The sequence below is a fragment of the Staurois parvus genome, unplaced genomic scaffold (genome assembly GCF_062004578.1).
Source record: "Staurois parvus isolate SC_StPar_1 unplaced genomic scaffold, SC_StPar_1.0 ptg000299l, whole genome shotgun sequence".
Classification (NCBI taxonomy): Eukaryota; Metazoa; Chordata; class Amphibia; order Anura; family Ranidae; genus Staurois; species Staurois parvus.
In genome coordinates, this window is record NW_028318095.1 from 7,462,910 (window position 1) to 7,479,327 (window position 16,418).

The 16,418-nt window shown below is 38.1% G+C and overlaps 1 protein-coding gene across 2 annotated transcripts in view; it reads left to right on the forward strand.

Annotated features, from left to right (window-relative positions):
* CADM2 (cell adhesion molecule 2) overlaps nt 1-16,418 on the forward strand; it is a 565,882-nt gene that overhangs the window by 333,717 nt on the left and 215,747 nt on the right. For both annotated transcript variants that reach the window (XM_089682919.1, XM_089682918.1), the window contains one exon: nt 9,553-9,643. In XM_089682919.1, coding sequence (XP_089539045.1) covers nt 9,553-9,643 — 91 coding nt within the window. The remainder of the gene's footprint in view (nt 1-9,552; nt 9,644-16,418) is intronic.

Sequence of the window (16,418 nt, forward strand, 5' to 3'; positions counted from 1 at the left end):
CTATTCTTACTCATGGAAGTTTCCCCATGGAAGTTTCCCCTCACCTCTATTTTAGTTCTATGGACATATTGTTAAAAAAAAATAAAATAATAATAAAATTATAAATATATATAAATATATATATATATATATATATATATATTATTGATTAAAGCAAGATGAATGTGGGGTCTCTTTTCTTTCTGCTTGAAATTGTAAACATCTGAATTCATACTCATAGGGCCATTGGTTTGAAAAGAAACTCTTTAGCTGTTTAATGAAGAAGAGTTCAATCCCAGCAAGCTTGATGAAGTGATGCAGAGGGGCTCTACTTCACAGCTTACCACCTGGAACCACTTACCCTTGTTAGTGCATGAAAAAATATAAGCTCAGCAGGATGCATCCAAATGATTTTAGAGAACAAAAATTAATATATTCTCTGAGTAAGCAGTGATAAGCGTTTTGGAACACTGCACTGTCCAAAACGCAAAGAACACCAACCAGCTGAATGCTGTTATAGTAGGATATATGTTTATTAAAGAGAAGAAATAAAAAATACAAAATAAATGGAATGAAATGCCATTTTAATTTTTACATTATTTTCAAATCAGCTTTATCTAAAAACTCAATATTCCTACATCTAGAATTTAATGGTAGAATGAAATGCATAGTAGCATAGAATGAGATGTACATAGTATACACTGTGTATAATATATATATATATATATATATATTACATTCTGAGGTCAGTTTAGTAAATGACAAAAAACTACCACAGTCCATTTAAATAACACTAACTGGATTATTTCAACCAAGTGCTAAACCCCAGTTAGCATTTATAAACCTTAATAGGGATGGAAATGGCAATCCTGCCATTTCATACATTAAAGCCAAATAGATAGTTGGCTAGACAGTACTAGTTATCTTCAGGTCTGTATGGCAATTTCAGCATATTGCAAGTTAATTTAAAGAAAAAAAATCATTTGTAGAGGAAAAACATTGCCAGTAAGCATTTGGAATGTGATGTTCAACAAACCAATATAGATGTGGTGGTTGGGTGTCCACACACTTTTGGACATAAAGTATAAAATATATTTCGCTGTGCTCTGATTGGAAAGTGTTTTATCCACAACTATTAGCCAGTGAGAAGGTTTAGTAAACTCATAAAACAGCACTCAAGCATTAAACATGCCCTCAGGAAAAGCCACCAGTGAGAACAATTGGCTTGGTCCACCAACTTTGGTTTCCTATGGACACTGGAAACTAAGCCTTCATTTAAGTTCAGAGGACTTCCTGACTAAGGGATAATGGCTAAGCTTTTTGGATAGTATTATCATCTTAGTGAATGATTTTATTTGCTGCCATGATTTGATCTTTAATTACATTTCAGAAAAAAAGAAATGGTAAAAGTCTAAATGATAGACAACTGCAGATTTCTGGAATTTATTACAGACCCATTAGTTATGTGTGTCTACATTTTATAGTAAGACTGTGTAATTTATATTAGCAATAAGAAAAAGTAGAAATCATTTAGCTGAAGTAAGTTTTCAGCTTGACATTCCACAATATTTCTGTCATTTATCCATAAACATTTAAGAAAAGCATTTTTTTTTTAGATGCGAGTCTGCTTTTCCCAGATAACTTGTACGTTTGTGCACCACATGTACTCCTCAATGTCTAATTAGGGAAATGTACCATCAGTTGATGTATCATGCATGGTTCCAGACAATTAATTCTACAGGTGGCTGAACACAGAGGATGCTGTCATTCAAAGTCTATGTCTGTTAACCTTAGGGGATTTATTTATTTTTTTAATAAAACATTTTTCTTTATCATTTACAAGATTTTGTCTGTAAGCAGTAACAAATTAGCTCTGTATATTACCATATTGCTCTCAAGAATGAAGGCACATCATTCCTAAACATAGCTGTATATTTAATATTAATTAACAGTTTTTATGGAATAAAGAACAAAATAATAAATCTAACTTGTGGCAAAATATATATATATATACCTGGGTTTACAACAAAAAAAAGCTTGATATATTCCTCAGGTGAGAGTGGCATTTGCAGGATTTAAAATGGATCCACAGTATGGGAAGCCAGTATGTGAAGCCAACTTTTCTTAAGTGAGTGTTAGTGACTGTTTCAGGGGGGCACAGCCTACCTCTTTCTAGGCCTTGGAAAGGCCTAAAGCAAACACATACACACGGAAACTACTTATTTTAATTTTGTGGCGCATCCTCATAGAATCCAGCATGGGATCGACTGCATAGCTGACAAGAGGAAGAGCCAGGAAAGAAAAATTACAATAAGTATAAGGCAGTCGGTTTTCATATACAGGTGAAACTCGATAAATTAGAATATCGTGCAAAAGTTCATTTATTTCAGCAATACAACTTAAAAGGTGAAACTAATATATGAGATGGACTCATTACATGCAAAGCAAGATAGTTCAAGTCGTAATTTGTCATAATTGTGATGATTATGGCTTACAGCTCATGAAAACCCCAAACCCACAATCTCAGAAAATTAGAAAATTACATGCAATCAATAAAACAAGGATTGTACATAGAACAATATCGGACCTCTGAAAAGTATAAGCATGCATATGTACTCAGTACTTGGTTTGGGCCCCTTTTGCAGCAATTACTGCCTCAATGCGGCATGGCATGGAAGCTATCAGCCTGTGGCACTGCTGAGGTGTTATGGAAGACCAGGTTGCTTCAATAGCGGCCTTCAGCTCTTATGCATTGTTCGGTCTCATGTCTCCCATCTTTCTCTTGGCAATGCCCCATAGACTCTCTAGGGGGTTAAGGTCAGACGAGTTTGCTGGCCAATCAAGCACAGTAATCCCACGGTCATTGAACCAGGTTTTGGTGCTTTTGGTAGTGTGGGCAGGTGCCAAGTCCTGCTGGAAAATGAAGTCAGCATCCCCAAAAAGCTTGTCTGTGGAAGGAAGCATGAAGTGCTCCAAAATCTCCTAGTAGATGGCTGCGTTGACCCTAGACTTAATGAAGCACAGTGGACCAGCACCAGCAGATGACATGACTTCCCAAATCAACACAGACTGTGGAAACTTCACACTGGACTTCAAGCATCTTGCAGTGTGTGCCTCTCCATTCTTCCTCCATATTTTGGGTCCTTGGTTTCCAAATGAGAAGCAAAAGTTATTCTCATCAGAAAAGAGGACTTTGGACCACTGAGCAACAGACCAGGTCTGTTTTTCTTTAGCCCAGGTAAGACGCTTCTGACATTGTTTGTTGTTCAGGAGCGGCTTGATAAGAGGAATACGACATTTGAAGCCCATGTCCAGGATCCATTTGTGTGTGGTGGCTCTTGATGCACTGACTCCAGCCTCAGTCCACTCCTTGTGAAAGTCCCCAACACTTTTGAATGGCCTTTTGCTGACAATCCTCTCCAGGCTGCGGTCATTCCTGCTGCTTGTGCACCTTTTTCTTCCACACTTTTCCCTTCCATATAACTTTCTATTAATGTGCTTTGATACAGCACTTTGGAAACATCCAACTTCTTTTGCAATTACCCTTTGAGGCTTTCCCTCCTTATGGAGGCTGTCAATGATGGTTTTCTGCACAACTATCAGGTTAGCAGTCTTTCCCATGATTGTGATTCCTATTGAACCAGACTGAGAGACCATTTAAAGGCTCAGGAACCCATTGCAGGTGTTATGGCTTAATTAGCTGATTAGAGTGGGACACTTTGAGCCTAGAATATTGCACCTTTTCACAATATTCTAATTATTATTATTATTCTGAAGGCCGCTATTGAAGCAACCTGGTCTTCCATAACACCTCAGCAGTGCCACAGGCTGATAGCTTCCATGCCATGCCGCATTGAGGCAGTAATTGCTGCAAAAGGGCCCCAAACCAAGTACTGAGTACATATGCATGCTTATACTTTTCAGAGGTCCGATATTGTTCTATGTACAATCCTTGTTTTATTGATTGCATGTAATTTTCTAATTTTCTGAGATTGTGGATTTGGGGTTTTCATGAGCTGTAAGCCATAATCATCACAGTTATGACAAATCACAGCTTGAACTATCTTGCTTTGCATGTAATGAGTCTATCTCATATATTAGTTTCACCTTTTAAGTTGCATTACTGAAATAAATTAACTTTTGCACGATATTCTAATTTTTCAAGTTTCACCGGTAACTGGCCCACCTCATGTTAACCAAACTAACTTGTACAAGGACAGTCTTGCCCCTACCAGAGCCACCCAGACAACTGCACTTTCAAGGTGCTGTCTTCCTGGTCTGTAAAATCTAGTATCTCTCAATATGTTTCTGGAGGTTCGCTTCTTGGCTAAGATGAAGTGTAGTATCTGTTCTTATTAGTGTCCATTAGGGGTGCTCCACCATCATTCTTGCCTTTCAGCAAGGATGGCTGGCTGTATAGTACCCCTGCTGAGGCGCCCACAGGCTGCTGGGGCCCAGGAGTAATTCCCGTGGGAAAACCTGGGGGGCCTAGTTGCTCCTGATTTGAATGGGTCTTCCTTTTCTGGCCAGGGGCTGGGAAGGCAGAGAGTCTGTGGAGCAGTGCCCCTGGGAATGTTTGCCTCAGGGGTACTCTTAGTAAGACATGGGGAGGGGATCCCACTTGCGAAAAGTGCTTACGGTCACTGTTCTAAACACTTTTTCTGCACTGTGCCTTTTAGGGCTAGGCCTTTTGGCTAAGTCCAGGGAAAATTTTTTCTTACAGGCCTCAGGGCATAGCCAGTGCACAATTCCTTGGCCACTTATTTATTTATTTATTTTCCCTCACTGTCCCTTTTCACTTATGTGTGTTTTTTTCTCACTTGGATGGAGGGTGTGGGTCCTCGGGCCTGCCTTGAAGTCTAGGGGGTGTGTTTGGCCATTAGGTTCCTTCTTGCCCTGTTCCTGGGGGAGGGTCTCTATTCGGGAGAGCTACCTGACCTAGTACTTGGTGGTCGTCTTCAGATAGCCAAAAGGAAAGGTGTCCGCCAGGCCTTTTGGCTAGGTGGACCATGTTTGAAACCCTTTTGTCCCTGTCAGGAGCCTTGCACCCTGGGGGGATCAGGGTAGAGGTCCTACCCCTTCAGGGGGTGGACAAAAGCACACCCCTAAGTGCACTTTTTTTGGGTTGGTGTTTTGCACTTGCAAGTTTTTCGTTCAATTACGGGTTTTAGTTTTTTCGCACCTCCGTAGACTTACTAAGAAAAAATAAATATCTCAATATGTCTCTGGAGGTCTTATTGGACCTAAAGGACTGATGCAGTCTTTTTTATTGTTAAGGGATAGGTTGCCCCCCAAATACACTTAATAGCATTTTCTACTGTTTTGCCAAACAGCAACTTTCCTGTGAATGGGATGAATGTAAACCTCATTTCCATGCTATGTTAACGGACCACTATTTTAGTTAAAGTGTTCTCTGGTTGTCACTCAGTGTCCAATAACTCTGGAGCCCAGCTTGACTTTGACCACCCCTGTTTCAGCAATAAAGTTAGCTATTAGCTTAAGGTTTTCAAGAACAGAAGATAAAGATGACACCTCTTCTTTTTGCAAGGCTGCATCTATCTGTGCATTCCAGTAGCTCAATGCTCAGGATATGAAAGATTATGCTCTATATTTGTCATGAAATCTGTCCGGGCCACTGAAAAAATAATTTTAAGGTCAGTATGTATTCTACAGTTCATTAGCCCCTTCTTAAATGAACTATTTTATTTCAAACATTATTGGTGGAATATCTTTTTCAAATCTGGAAAATATTTTCTCTATTTTTCAGAGGGAGAAACCTCTTCTTCTTCACATTACATGGTGCTTTTGACTGCCTTTATACATACTTTATAAGCTACTTTTGCCAACTCAAAGGTATGAGAAGTTTCACCTTGTTCATTTTGTGACTTCTCATAAGATGTGTCAGACTTATCTAGATCTAGGAACAGGAGGTAGGGTAGCATCCACCTCTGATGAATCTAGTCCTCTTTTTCTGGTTGATTAAGGTCTGGTGTGAGAAAATCCAAGCATGCTATCTGACACTGCTTGGTAAATCAGTGCCTTCACCTCTTTATTGTGTAAGACCTCTTTGAGGCATCTACCACAGACCAGATGGCACCCCACAGTCCCAACAGATGCTTTGGGACTGAGATACAGGAGTAAATGCAGGGCCCTGAGAACTTTCTCTTCTAACAGGTTTATGTGCCTTAGGTAATTTTTCAGAGCACTGATATGTGTGTGACCTGTATTCAGACAATGAGTGTTTGTTCAAGTGGAGAAATTATGCCTAGTGTGGGGTACTCTCATTTTCAAACTGATTTGGTGGCTTGCATCCTGGGCAGCTAGTCAGGCTCACTTTTTTTTCCTCTGAAACCATTTCCAATTGCTTTTTATGTTTCTTCATGGCATTTTTCTCTGCAGGAAGACTCATATTTGTTAACTACATAAGGAACAGCAAAGTCAGAGAGAGATTAGAGGCTCAGTCAACAAACTTAAATGTAGGGCAAAAGACCAAACATACCTGCTGTAAAAGATACTCTCAGACAGCACACCCAGATTTAATTATTTGAGACCATTGCCGCCATGTAGCAGCACTTTCTTTTTAATTCAAAGGTAGCCCAGCTAATAGGGCACCCAACGTATAGATAGGTTACTGATAAAACAGGGGTCTTCCACACAAGGGTGTTTCTTCAGAATGGTTTCAGAGAGCATGGAGTCAAAAAGAACATTGGGAATAGTGGACAGTTTTCTTTTATTTTCTAGTTAGGGGTTGTCCTAAAGAGGGATTGGAAAGGGTGGAGCTGACCCATGGTAGACTTCCTCCCCCATGCTGTGAAAGGTATATACTGTATCAAAATTTGCCATCTGTATTTAAAGAACAATGTCATTGAATTCATGGCTGAAATAATGTATGCATTGAATTTAGTTTTATTTCTTTCTTTCACATTTTTTAGGGTCCGCTTTAATTTTCACTTTGCTGTGCTTCTGACTCCACTTACTTTAAAAAATCTGGCTAGATCACGTCATAACTGGACTGTAAGTGCTAGTAATAAGTAGTCTCCCACAGTAATATTCTCATAAACTTCAGGAGATAATAATCGGTGCAACTATTTTTTCTTTTTATAACACTATCCACATGATATTTGAATCAAATACAAGTGAAAGTTGTTCCTAAATATTGTCATGTGGTGCATCAAAGCTTTTTGTTTTACTTCTGTAGCCAAAAAGGTGAACTTAGACTTTAATGACCTGTTCAGCCTTTGGCACTGTGTTTCATTTCACTTATGTTGCCATGGATAAGTTGTCAATGACAGCTGCTTTCACAATAAATTATGAATAGCCAGTAACATTGGTTACTACATTTTGATCACTTTCAGTGGATGGGAGTCAGAATACAAAGCAGTATTTACTAAGCACTGATGTAAGATTCTGTCTCCAAATTCTGACTGGCAACAAAACTGTGAAAGACAGACTTCAACTTTCCCAAGCTCTCTAGTAATAATTTAAATGTGTAGATTAAAATGAAAAGAAAGTTATGCAGTAGAAATTCCTCTATTGCTGAAAAGCTAAAATAGTCCTGACTATAAAAGACATAGCCCAGCAGAGCATTCTGCTGTTATGTTTCCCTTGTTATGTGTCATTTATGAATCAGATTCTGGAGAAGATTGTAGCTACTGGAGGAAATCCATTCAAACAGATTGTGGAGTGCCACAACTTTTGCTCTCCTGCCAACTGGATGTTTACTTATAAATTCTTTATATTGTTCACTGACAGTGAAGGTTTTTCATTTATCTAAATCATGGTATCTTACCAACAGCTCAGTGTCTGCCATCCCTCTCTGCCATTTTCTTCACTGGCTTTCGATCACCCAAAAAAATACAGTTCAAAAAATTAACAGCAACATATAAACTCTGACCCCAGCATCATTACCAATCTTTTCTCAATATATCACCCAAACTGTCCTCTCCGCTCCTCCCAATACCTCCTGCTCTCTGACTCCTTGTTTCATCCTCCCATGCTTACCTTCAGAACTTCTCTCAAACCTTTCCCATCCTCTGGAACTTCTTACCTCAAGCTGTCCAGCTATCTCCTACTCTTTCCACCTGTAGGCTATCCCTGAAAACTCATTATTTCAGGGAATCTTATCCCGCCTCCACCTACATTCTGATATTTATATGTGTCCATCAGCTTATCCCTCACAGTTGTTACCTTTTGTACCACTTGACTCTCCCTGTTAGACTGTAAGCTCTCATGATCAGGGCCCTTCTAACCCTCTAGTATTGACTTGCATTGTACCGTCTCCCTTAAGCAAGCCATGCCATTTTCTTTCCTTCCACCACCAAAGAAAATTGCTCTCCCACAGTGCAATTGTGTTCTGCTGGTGGGAAGCCTTCCCTGCTGGCAGAACACAATGATCACTGCTGGATGCTATTGCCACCAGCAGTAATTGCATGCAAAAAATTTGACAGTTGTACTGAAGTCAATCGATGGATCAACTTCAGTGCGACCAGCCTGCCCATCTAATCGATCTATGGCGGACTTCTGTTTTGTTTTTTTTTTTGGGGGGGGGATACTCAGCTCCCTGTGTTCTCCTTAGGGAGATTAACCCTCTCTTTTTGTTCTAGTAACCATATTTACTAGGACTGAACGTGATGGGAAATCAAACATTTTTATTTGTCACTGGCACAAGAATTGAAGGGCAAGTTTTTTCAATGGAGACTGTTTAACAGAGGACGCCAATCATTTATTTAGATATTTTCTCTCAATTACTGATGTATCTGGGGTACCCTTCCCTAGTCTATCCAAAACAAAAAGGTTTTGGCTTTACATATACTATGATTACTAGCATCTGAACTATTTTTGTAATGTTTCACCACTCATCTGCATGGCTACCTTGCTTGTTGTTTGACAATGGCCCAGTTCTAGCACTCACTGAAGGCTGAGCTGTCTTATTAGCAAAGGATGCTGCAGACTTCTTGTCAAATATTGAAAACAATTGATCCCTGGAAACATAATTGTGTGATCTGGACAAACTCAAAGTGTTTTAAAAGGCCAGAGCAAATGCAGTCACTTGATATTGATAACAAAGTGCTAAAACAACTATTATCAAGGACACATTTACCAACCTTGTAATAAGGACAGTCAGCAAGGCACTCTCACACCTTAAAATAGAATATCCTGTATTGATTTTATAGTTGAGACATAGAAAAGCACAGCAGTCATGATATTGTAAGGGAGTAGTCACCTTTACTCAAGCATCCTATTTTGAACTGCAAGGTTGCCTTGTTACAGAAGTGTCAGAGAAGACTTATTTTTCTATGACAACCACGGTGTCCCATCCAAAATCAAATAAAAGTTTTAAATGGACTTTTCTTTTAATATATTTAATATATTCTGTGCATAATACTCCACATGCTGAAAAGAACCTTTATCAGGGAACCTGCAAGCTCCAGACATTCTAAATATCACATTCCATACATACATCCACTAATGCACTTAGAGAAAATGTTCTCTTGAATTTTTTTTCTCATAGCAGATAAAGTCAGACTTGGAATCCTAAATTTGTTGCTGTATAATTTTTTTTCTCATTTCCAGATACACCTAGCGTCAAGATCTTGCCCTCCATTCCTCTTCCACAAGAAGGACAGCGGCTGGTATTGACGTGTGAATCTAAAGGAAAACCACTGTAAGTGTTTGATTTGTATCACGTGCTCAGACCAAATCGGTTCTACAACAAGAACACAGTTGCTGTTAATTTACTAAAAGAGTAGAGAATGTTTGTTTCATTTAGTAAATAGGGTAAAACTGTTTTCAAAATGTGGTTATTTTATAAATTTCCTGTACTTGATTGTTTATCTAAAACTGAACATATCTTCACTTGATTTACTAAGCCATATCATTGTATTTAGAAAACAGGGGATGTGACATTCCCCAAACACTCATCTATGGTTATTCATTCATTGTGATTTAGGGTAGCTTTAGACATGTGTCTAAATTCCCCCTGCTTCTTTAGGGGCATTTGTGGCACTTCCCAATTTCCTTGAATGTGTAGTGCTTAGCAGGCTTACCACCTGCCAGGTAACATTCACTGCAAGCATGTAGCCAAGCATTGCACATGTGGCATGTAAACATCCCCTCTGCTGCCTATTGCAGCATAGGGGTGCAGTTGGTGGGTGGCAAAAATGACCATTTTTGCCCCGCCCCCCCAATTCAAGTCTAAATGAAGCCTTCAAACACAGGCACCAGGAATATTCACCTACAGTGGATATTTGTTAAATGCCAAAGTCACCACTTTACAAATATGCCCCAGAGACTTTTGATATGTTCATGTTTCTTTACACCATATGGTATGGCGCAGTAGTTGAACTTGCAGCAATACTTGTGTTGCATTTTGTATTTATTTATTTCAGGTACTTATATAGCACCATCAATTTACACAGCGCTTTACATATATATTGTACATTCACATCAGTCCCTAACCCTCAAGGGGCATACAAACTAAGGTCCCTAGCTTACATTCATACACATACTAGACTTGGACAGGAGCCAATTAACCTACCAGCTTGTCTTTGGAGTGTGGGAGGAAACTGGAGTACCTGGAGGAAACCCACACAGGCACAGGGAGAACATGCAAACTCCAGGCAGGAGGTGCCGTGGCTGGGATTTGAACCAGCAACCCTAGTACTGCCAGACAGAAGTGCTAACCATTTAGCCACTGTGCTATTAATATAGTTAGATTATGTTTATTCCCAATCACTAAAATCTCATAGGGGTTAATTTACTTAAGGAATATAGGCTGTTCACTTTACTTGGGAACTCTCTCCCAAGAGCTTGGTCAATGTGGTACAATTTCACTTTGCAAAGAATACCCAAACAGGCACAAGAAATATTTAAAAAAAAAACAGCACTTTTTTTCTTGAACATGATAGGATAAGGGAAGTCAATAAAGCTTTCCCTCATTCACTAAGCTCTGGGGAAAAAGCACATACAAAGTGCAACTTCCCTTGCAAAATGAACCGGTGATTTGCCTTTAGAAAATCAAGCCTTTAGTGTTCCTGATGTTCCTGGCATCTTGTTTGGACACTTTTTCCTAGGGTGCCAAATCCCTTACCCTGTTTCCCAGTTGTGCTGCTGCACTGTTCCCCTATCACACGGGTTTCTAATGGAGACTTCAAGGGGCCTTTTTAACACACATTAAACAGGAATGGTCAAATGTTGTCACCAACAGGAAACTTGCTTTGTAAAATATTATGCTACCATCTCTGGAGTGCATGCATATAGATGGGAAGTGGCTGCCAAGAGGCTAAAGGTAATTGGCAGGACTAAAATTGCAAAACAAATTGAAAAGGTGAAAGTATGTATTTTGCATAGAAAAAAAAACAGTTGTTTATGAAACACTGTACTTTAGCAAACTCAATGTCATTACATAAGAAAGTACATCCTGCTTAACTATGTGTATTCTAATATGCAAAGGGAACTCATTTACAGAGATGAACTTTGTAAATACAAGAAATATGACTTCTTCCATAGATTCTTACTAAAGCTGTCTATTTATCTAGGCAAAAAAATGACCACCTTTACAACAGCCTTCCTCCATTTACAGCTGCCTTTTCCACTCAATGTCAAACTAAAAGAACATTTTGGTTGATGTTGTTCTTTATATGTATGTAAATCCTAAACCTTTTTTTAGTATTTATGGCATTATGCTTCACTGTGTACAATTAATATTTTTTGTAAATCCGTTTCAAAGTTACTTACCTAAAGATCTTGCCAGTAACAACACTTGGAGTTGCAGGCTGACAAATAGACATGTGTGGTTTGTTTCATTCCAAATCAAAATTCGGACACATTTTCTGTTATTCAGAGATTCAGATGTACCCAAATTCTGAATTACAATAGTAATGAATTTAAACAAATCTGAAATAACGAAATGAAATTTGTCTGAAATTTGAATCAATTTGAATTAAAAAACTAAATCAAATTTGAAAAACAAATTCAATATCAAAAACAAATTTGAATTAGAAAACAAGAATAGAATAAAACAGAATAAAAAATAAATGAATAGGAAAGAATAGAATAGAATACAAACTAAAAGAATAGAATATCAAACAACAGAATATAAAAAATTAGAATAGAATTTAAAATAAAAGAATAGACTAGAAAATAAAAGAATCAAATTGAATAGAAAAACAATAGAAGAGAATAGAATGAAATAGAAAGACTAGAACTGTCTTCTGAAATTAATAGACTGCATTTGATTAGAATACATTAGGATAGAATATAAAATAATGAAATGGAATAGAAAAGAATAGAGGAGAAAAGAACAGAATAGAAAATAAAAGCACAAAATAGAAAAGTAAAGAATAGAGTAAAACAAAATAGAAAATAAAGGAATAGAATAGAAAGGAATAGAATCAATTAGAAAAGAATAGAAACGATTAGAATAGAATAGAAAAAAAAAGAATAGAAAAAAAGAGAATAAAATAGAAAAGAAAATAATAGAACAGAAAAACAGTAGAATAGAATAAAACAGAATATAACTCTCTTCCGAAATTCAAATTTTGAATAGAATGAATTTGAATTTAAATAGAATACATTAGAATAGAATATAAAATAATAGAATAGAAAAGAGAATATAAAATAATAGAATATAAAATAATAGAATACTTTACAAAACAATAACAATTGTGAGCTGTGCTATGGTGATTTGAATAGTGATCAGCAAAGACACTGTGCAAATTTTGCTGAAATGGATATTGATTGTGATTATGGATTATAACTTTAGAATAATTATAGAACTATTTTCTTCAAATCCGTTCGAAATGTTGAATTCGGTTGAATTAGAATTAACAAAACGATCTCCGAAAAACAAATTTAATAAATCAAATGAAATTAAATTAGTCAAATAATGAAGCCTGACATGTAATACTGCAAACAGATTTAGGACTTACTTACACTTTAAATATAAACTTGATAGAGCTGATAGAAATTTTATTTCTAAACATTTAATCTTCCTCCAAGGATATATCTTTAGGACCATTAGGATATTCTAGAAGATAAACCCAGAAACACTATTTTTCTCCACATAAAAATTACAGGTTCGACTATGCTGATGCCTTTTAAGAACAGTTGCCCTATTTCAGAATATATAACAGGTAAATGTTTCAAATGAAATATTCCAATGAACTGAAGAGTTGTTATCTCATCCCTTCCAATTCCAAATGTCAAATTTTACTAACGCTTCATAATTATTTGGACAGTTCTACAAGATATTAGTAAGAATTGGGAAATTAAACCATGCCTGTCATCGTCTTACATGGCTTTACAAACTGTGTGTAATTGCCCTTCCTTCAGGATGTATTTAGAGGCAATTCACAAAATGTTGACATTCCACTTATTTTGAAATATTAATGCAACTTTTCGTAATTATGTTCAGCCTCCAAGGCTTAACATCTGATTAAAAGAAAATTTAAAAGGTTGGTCCCAATTGATATATGTTTTAACGCAGATTTAAAATAATTAGATTTTGACTGTGCACATAGAATACAAAGTAAGAAACAGAATAGATAGACTATCACAGTATGTGGTAGCTGAGGAATACGTGAGATTCCCTGTACCTTCAGTACCATACATGAAAAATAAAATGTATTTTGACAGCTTAAAAATAAATGTCTATATTCTAGCATTGGTATTTGCCCCTCATTTGCCATTGCTGTTTCTCTTTTTGTGACAAACTTGTACTGAGGTAGCTACATTGCCATACTATAATTATCATTGTTCTTTCTGTTGAGGAACAGAATTATTTTTATTTCCTGCATTTCACAATGCAAATTACTAGATTTACACATGGTAGTGTTAAAGCAAATATTAACCACGTTACAACCATGCTGTAGCCGAAAGACAGCTACAGCACAATTGTCAAGTTCTGGGAGGGCATCATATGATGTCCTCCTAGAACACGTCCCCCAGCGGCGCTCACCCAGCGCTGTCAGTGATTGACAGTGATAGCTGATCACATGACTAGGTAAAAGGCCAATCACAGCGACCTTTTACCATGTGATCAGCTCTGTCCAATGACACAGTAGATCACAAAGTAAATACAGTTGCTGGTTATCAGCAGCACTTTCCTCACGCTGTCATAGCATGAGGAAGGTTCTGCCGATAACCGGCAAATGTCACAGAGCAGATCTGCACTGATAACCAGAGCACTGATGATCAGTGCCCATCATTGCCACCCATCTCTGCCCATCAGTGCCACCCACCAGTGCCCAGTAATGCCAATCATCAGTGGCCAGCAGTGCCACCCATCAGTGCTGCACAGTAGTGAAGCGCAACAGTTGCACCCATCAGTGCCCAGCAGTGCCACCCATCAGTACCGTCAGTCAGTGCCGCCCATCAGTGCCACCTATCAGTGCCCATCAATGCTGCCTTTAAGTGCCCTTCATTTCTGCATATCAGTGCAGCATCATCAGTGCCTTCTCATCAATGCCCACCCATGCCACATCATCAGTGCCACCTTATCAGTGCAACTTATCAGTGCCTATCAGTTCTGCCTATCCGTGCCACCTCATCAGTGCCAATCGGTGCTGCCTATCAGTGCAGTCTCATCAACACACATCAGTGGCGATTAAATACAGACAGACGAAAGCTCTATGTGTGTAAAAAAATGATAAAAATGTAATATGGGTACAATGTTGCATGACTGTGCAATTGTCATTCAAAGTGAAAGCTGATTATTGGCCTGGGCAGGAAGGGGGTAAACGTGCCCCATAGGCAAGTGGTTAAACTGTATCTAAAGCTAAAACTTTCTTGTAAGTTTTGGATAGTGTGGAAGTGTTAAAGTCCTAATCAGGTTTTTATTGGTGTCTCTCAACCTCTTTATTTTTTTAATTTTTTTTGCATAATCTTTGTTGAAAGTGATTCAATAAAAAAGGATAAAGAAGCACAAAGGAAAAACTACAAATGCTTCGTAGTTATTATTCCAGTTACTGTACTTCTACAATTCAACAATAGTATATATTGACAGGTGATGAGATAGCAGAGTACCATCTCACCACAGCATCCTTATGAAGCACAAGTGAAAGGGCCTCAAGAATAATACAGATAAGAAACAGGTAAACATAAACAGACTTAAAAAAACAACATTAATCCATACAATAAGGCCAATTAGGATAACAGGAGCAGGGCTACTCGCTTGTAGAGTAATGGCCATAAGCGACAAGGTTGAAAACCAAGGTCAGTGTTATGTCTATTGACCCCTTTAGGGGGTCCTCATCAGCCATTAGGGCTATCGTGCTTGCAAAGGGGATGGCCAGTGTTGAAGAACAGCCAGTACAGTAGTCAAGGGTCAATTTGGGTTAGCTTATCAAGTTCTAAAGAGTAATACATCCAGCCAAACCAGATGTCAAGGAATTTCTCTTGATTATTCTTAGCAGTGTAAACCCATCTCTCCGCTTCTATCACCCTATCTACCTCCCACCACCAGTCCTGTAGAGTAGGACAACAAGTTTGTTTCCAGTCACCCTTTCTATTTGTCATAATGTCCATTATCACAAGAAGTCATGGGAGATCCAAAATGTCAAAGTTGTCACTGGAAAAAGGGGAATTTTCCAATTGGGACACCTGCTTCTGTGACAGCTGTCTAAAAAGAGATTATCACTCTTTTAAAGTGATTTCCTCTCACTTCCTGTTGTGTCATGGGGTCTTTTCATGAGATAAGATAAATATGGTTGTCATTGCTAACCACCCTCCAAAGATGCTAGCTGTCTGACTGTCATGCTGACCCTAGTAGTTCTCTACTGTGGCCCCATCATAAACCTGTCAAGCAAAGTGACAAAGTCTCTTCAAAGCCCATATCCCATACTTACTTTCCCCATGCGCCCTCACTATTCTGTTGCTCTAGGAGTCAATCCTTTATAAGCTTTATTTTAGATGGTGTCAGGGTTGCATCAAGTTGATGATGCTATAAATCTCCTCACATGACATTGTTCAGGATTAGTTAATGGCTGTTAGGTCTGAACATTGAATAATGGGAGGAGGTTAGAAGCTCCCCCCATTCTTAGAATATCTTGCTCTAAATGGGCAACATAGCAAAACTTTTTAAAGGCCAATGCAATTGCAGGTGGTGGAGTTTGGCTAAAGTAAGGAAAAGTAGGTTTCTGAAAAACATTAGAAAGGCACACAGCGAAAGTTGCCTGACTAATCAGTATTGGAGCTGAATGGAACAAATGATAATGATATGAAATGATAATGAAAATGATAAGTGCACCCTGCTCCTTGATCTTTCAGCTGCTGTCAAGTGCCTGCCCAAGAGCGTGTCCTCGCTGTACAACCAAGTGTCATAGTAATAAACAGGCTACACACCGATTACATCACAAACTTTTAAATTTAATGTAACCCAATGACTCAAATACACAATATGGCATCCACCCAATACAATGCATTTTGCATGAAGAATGGCG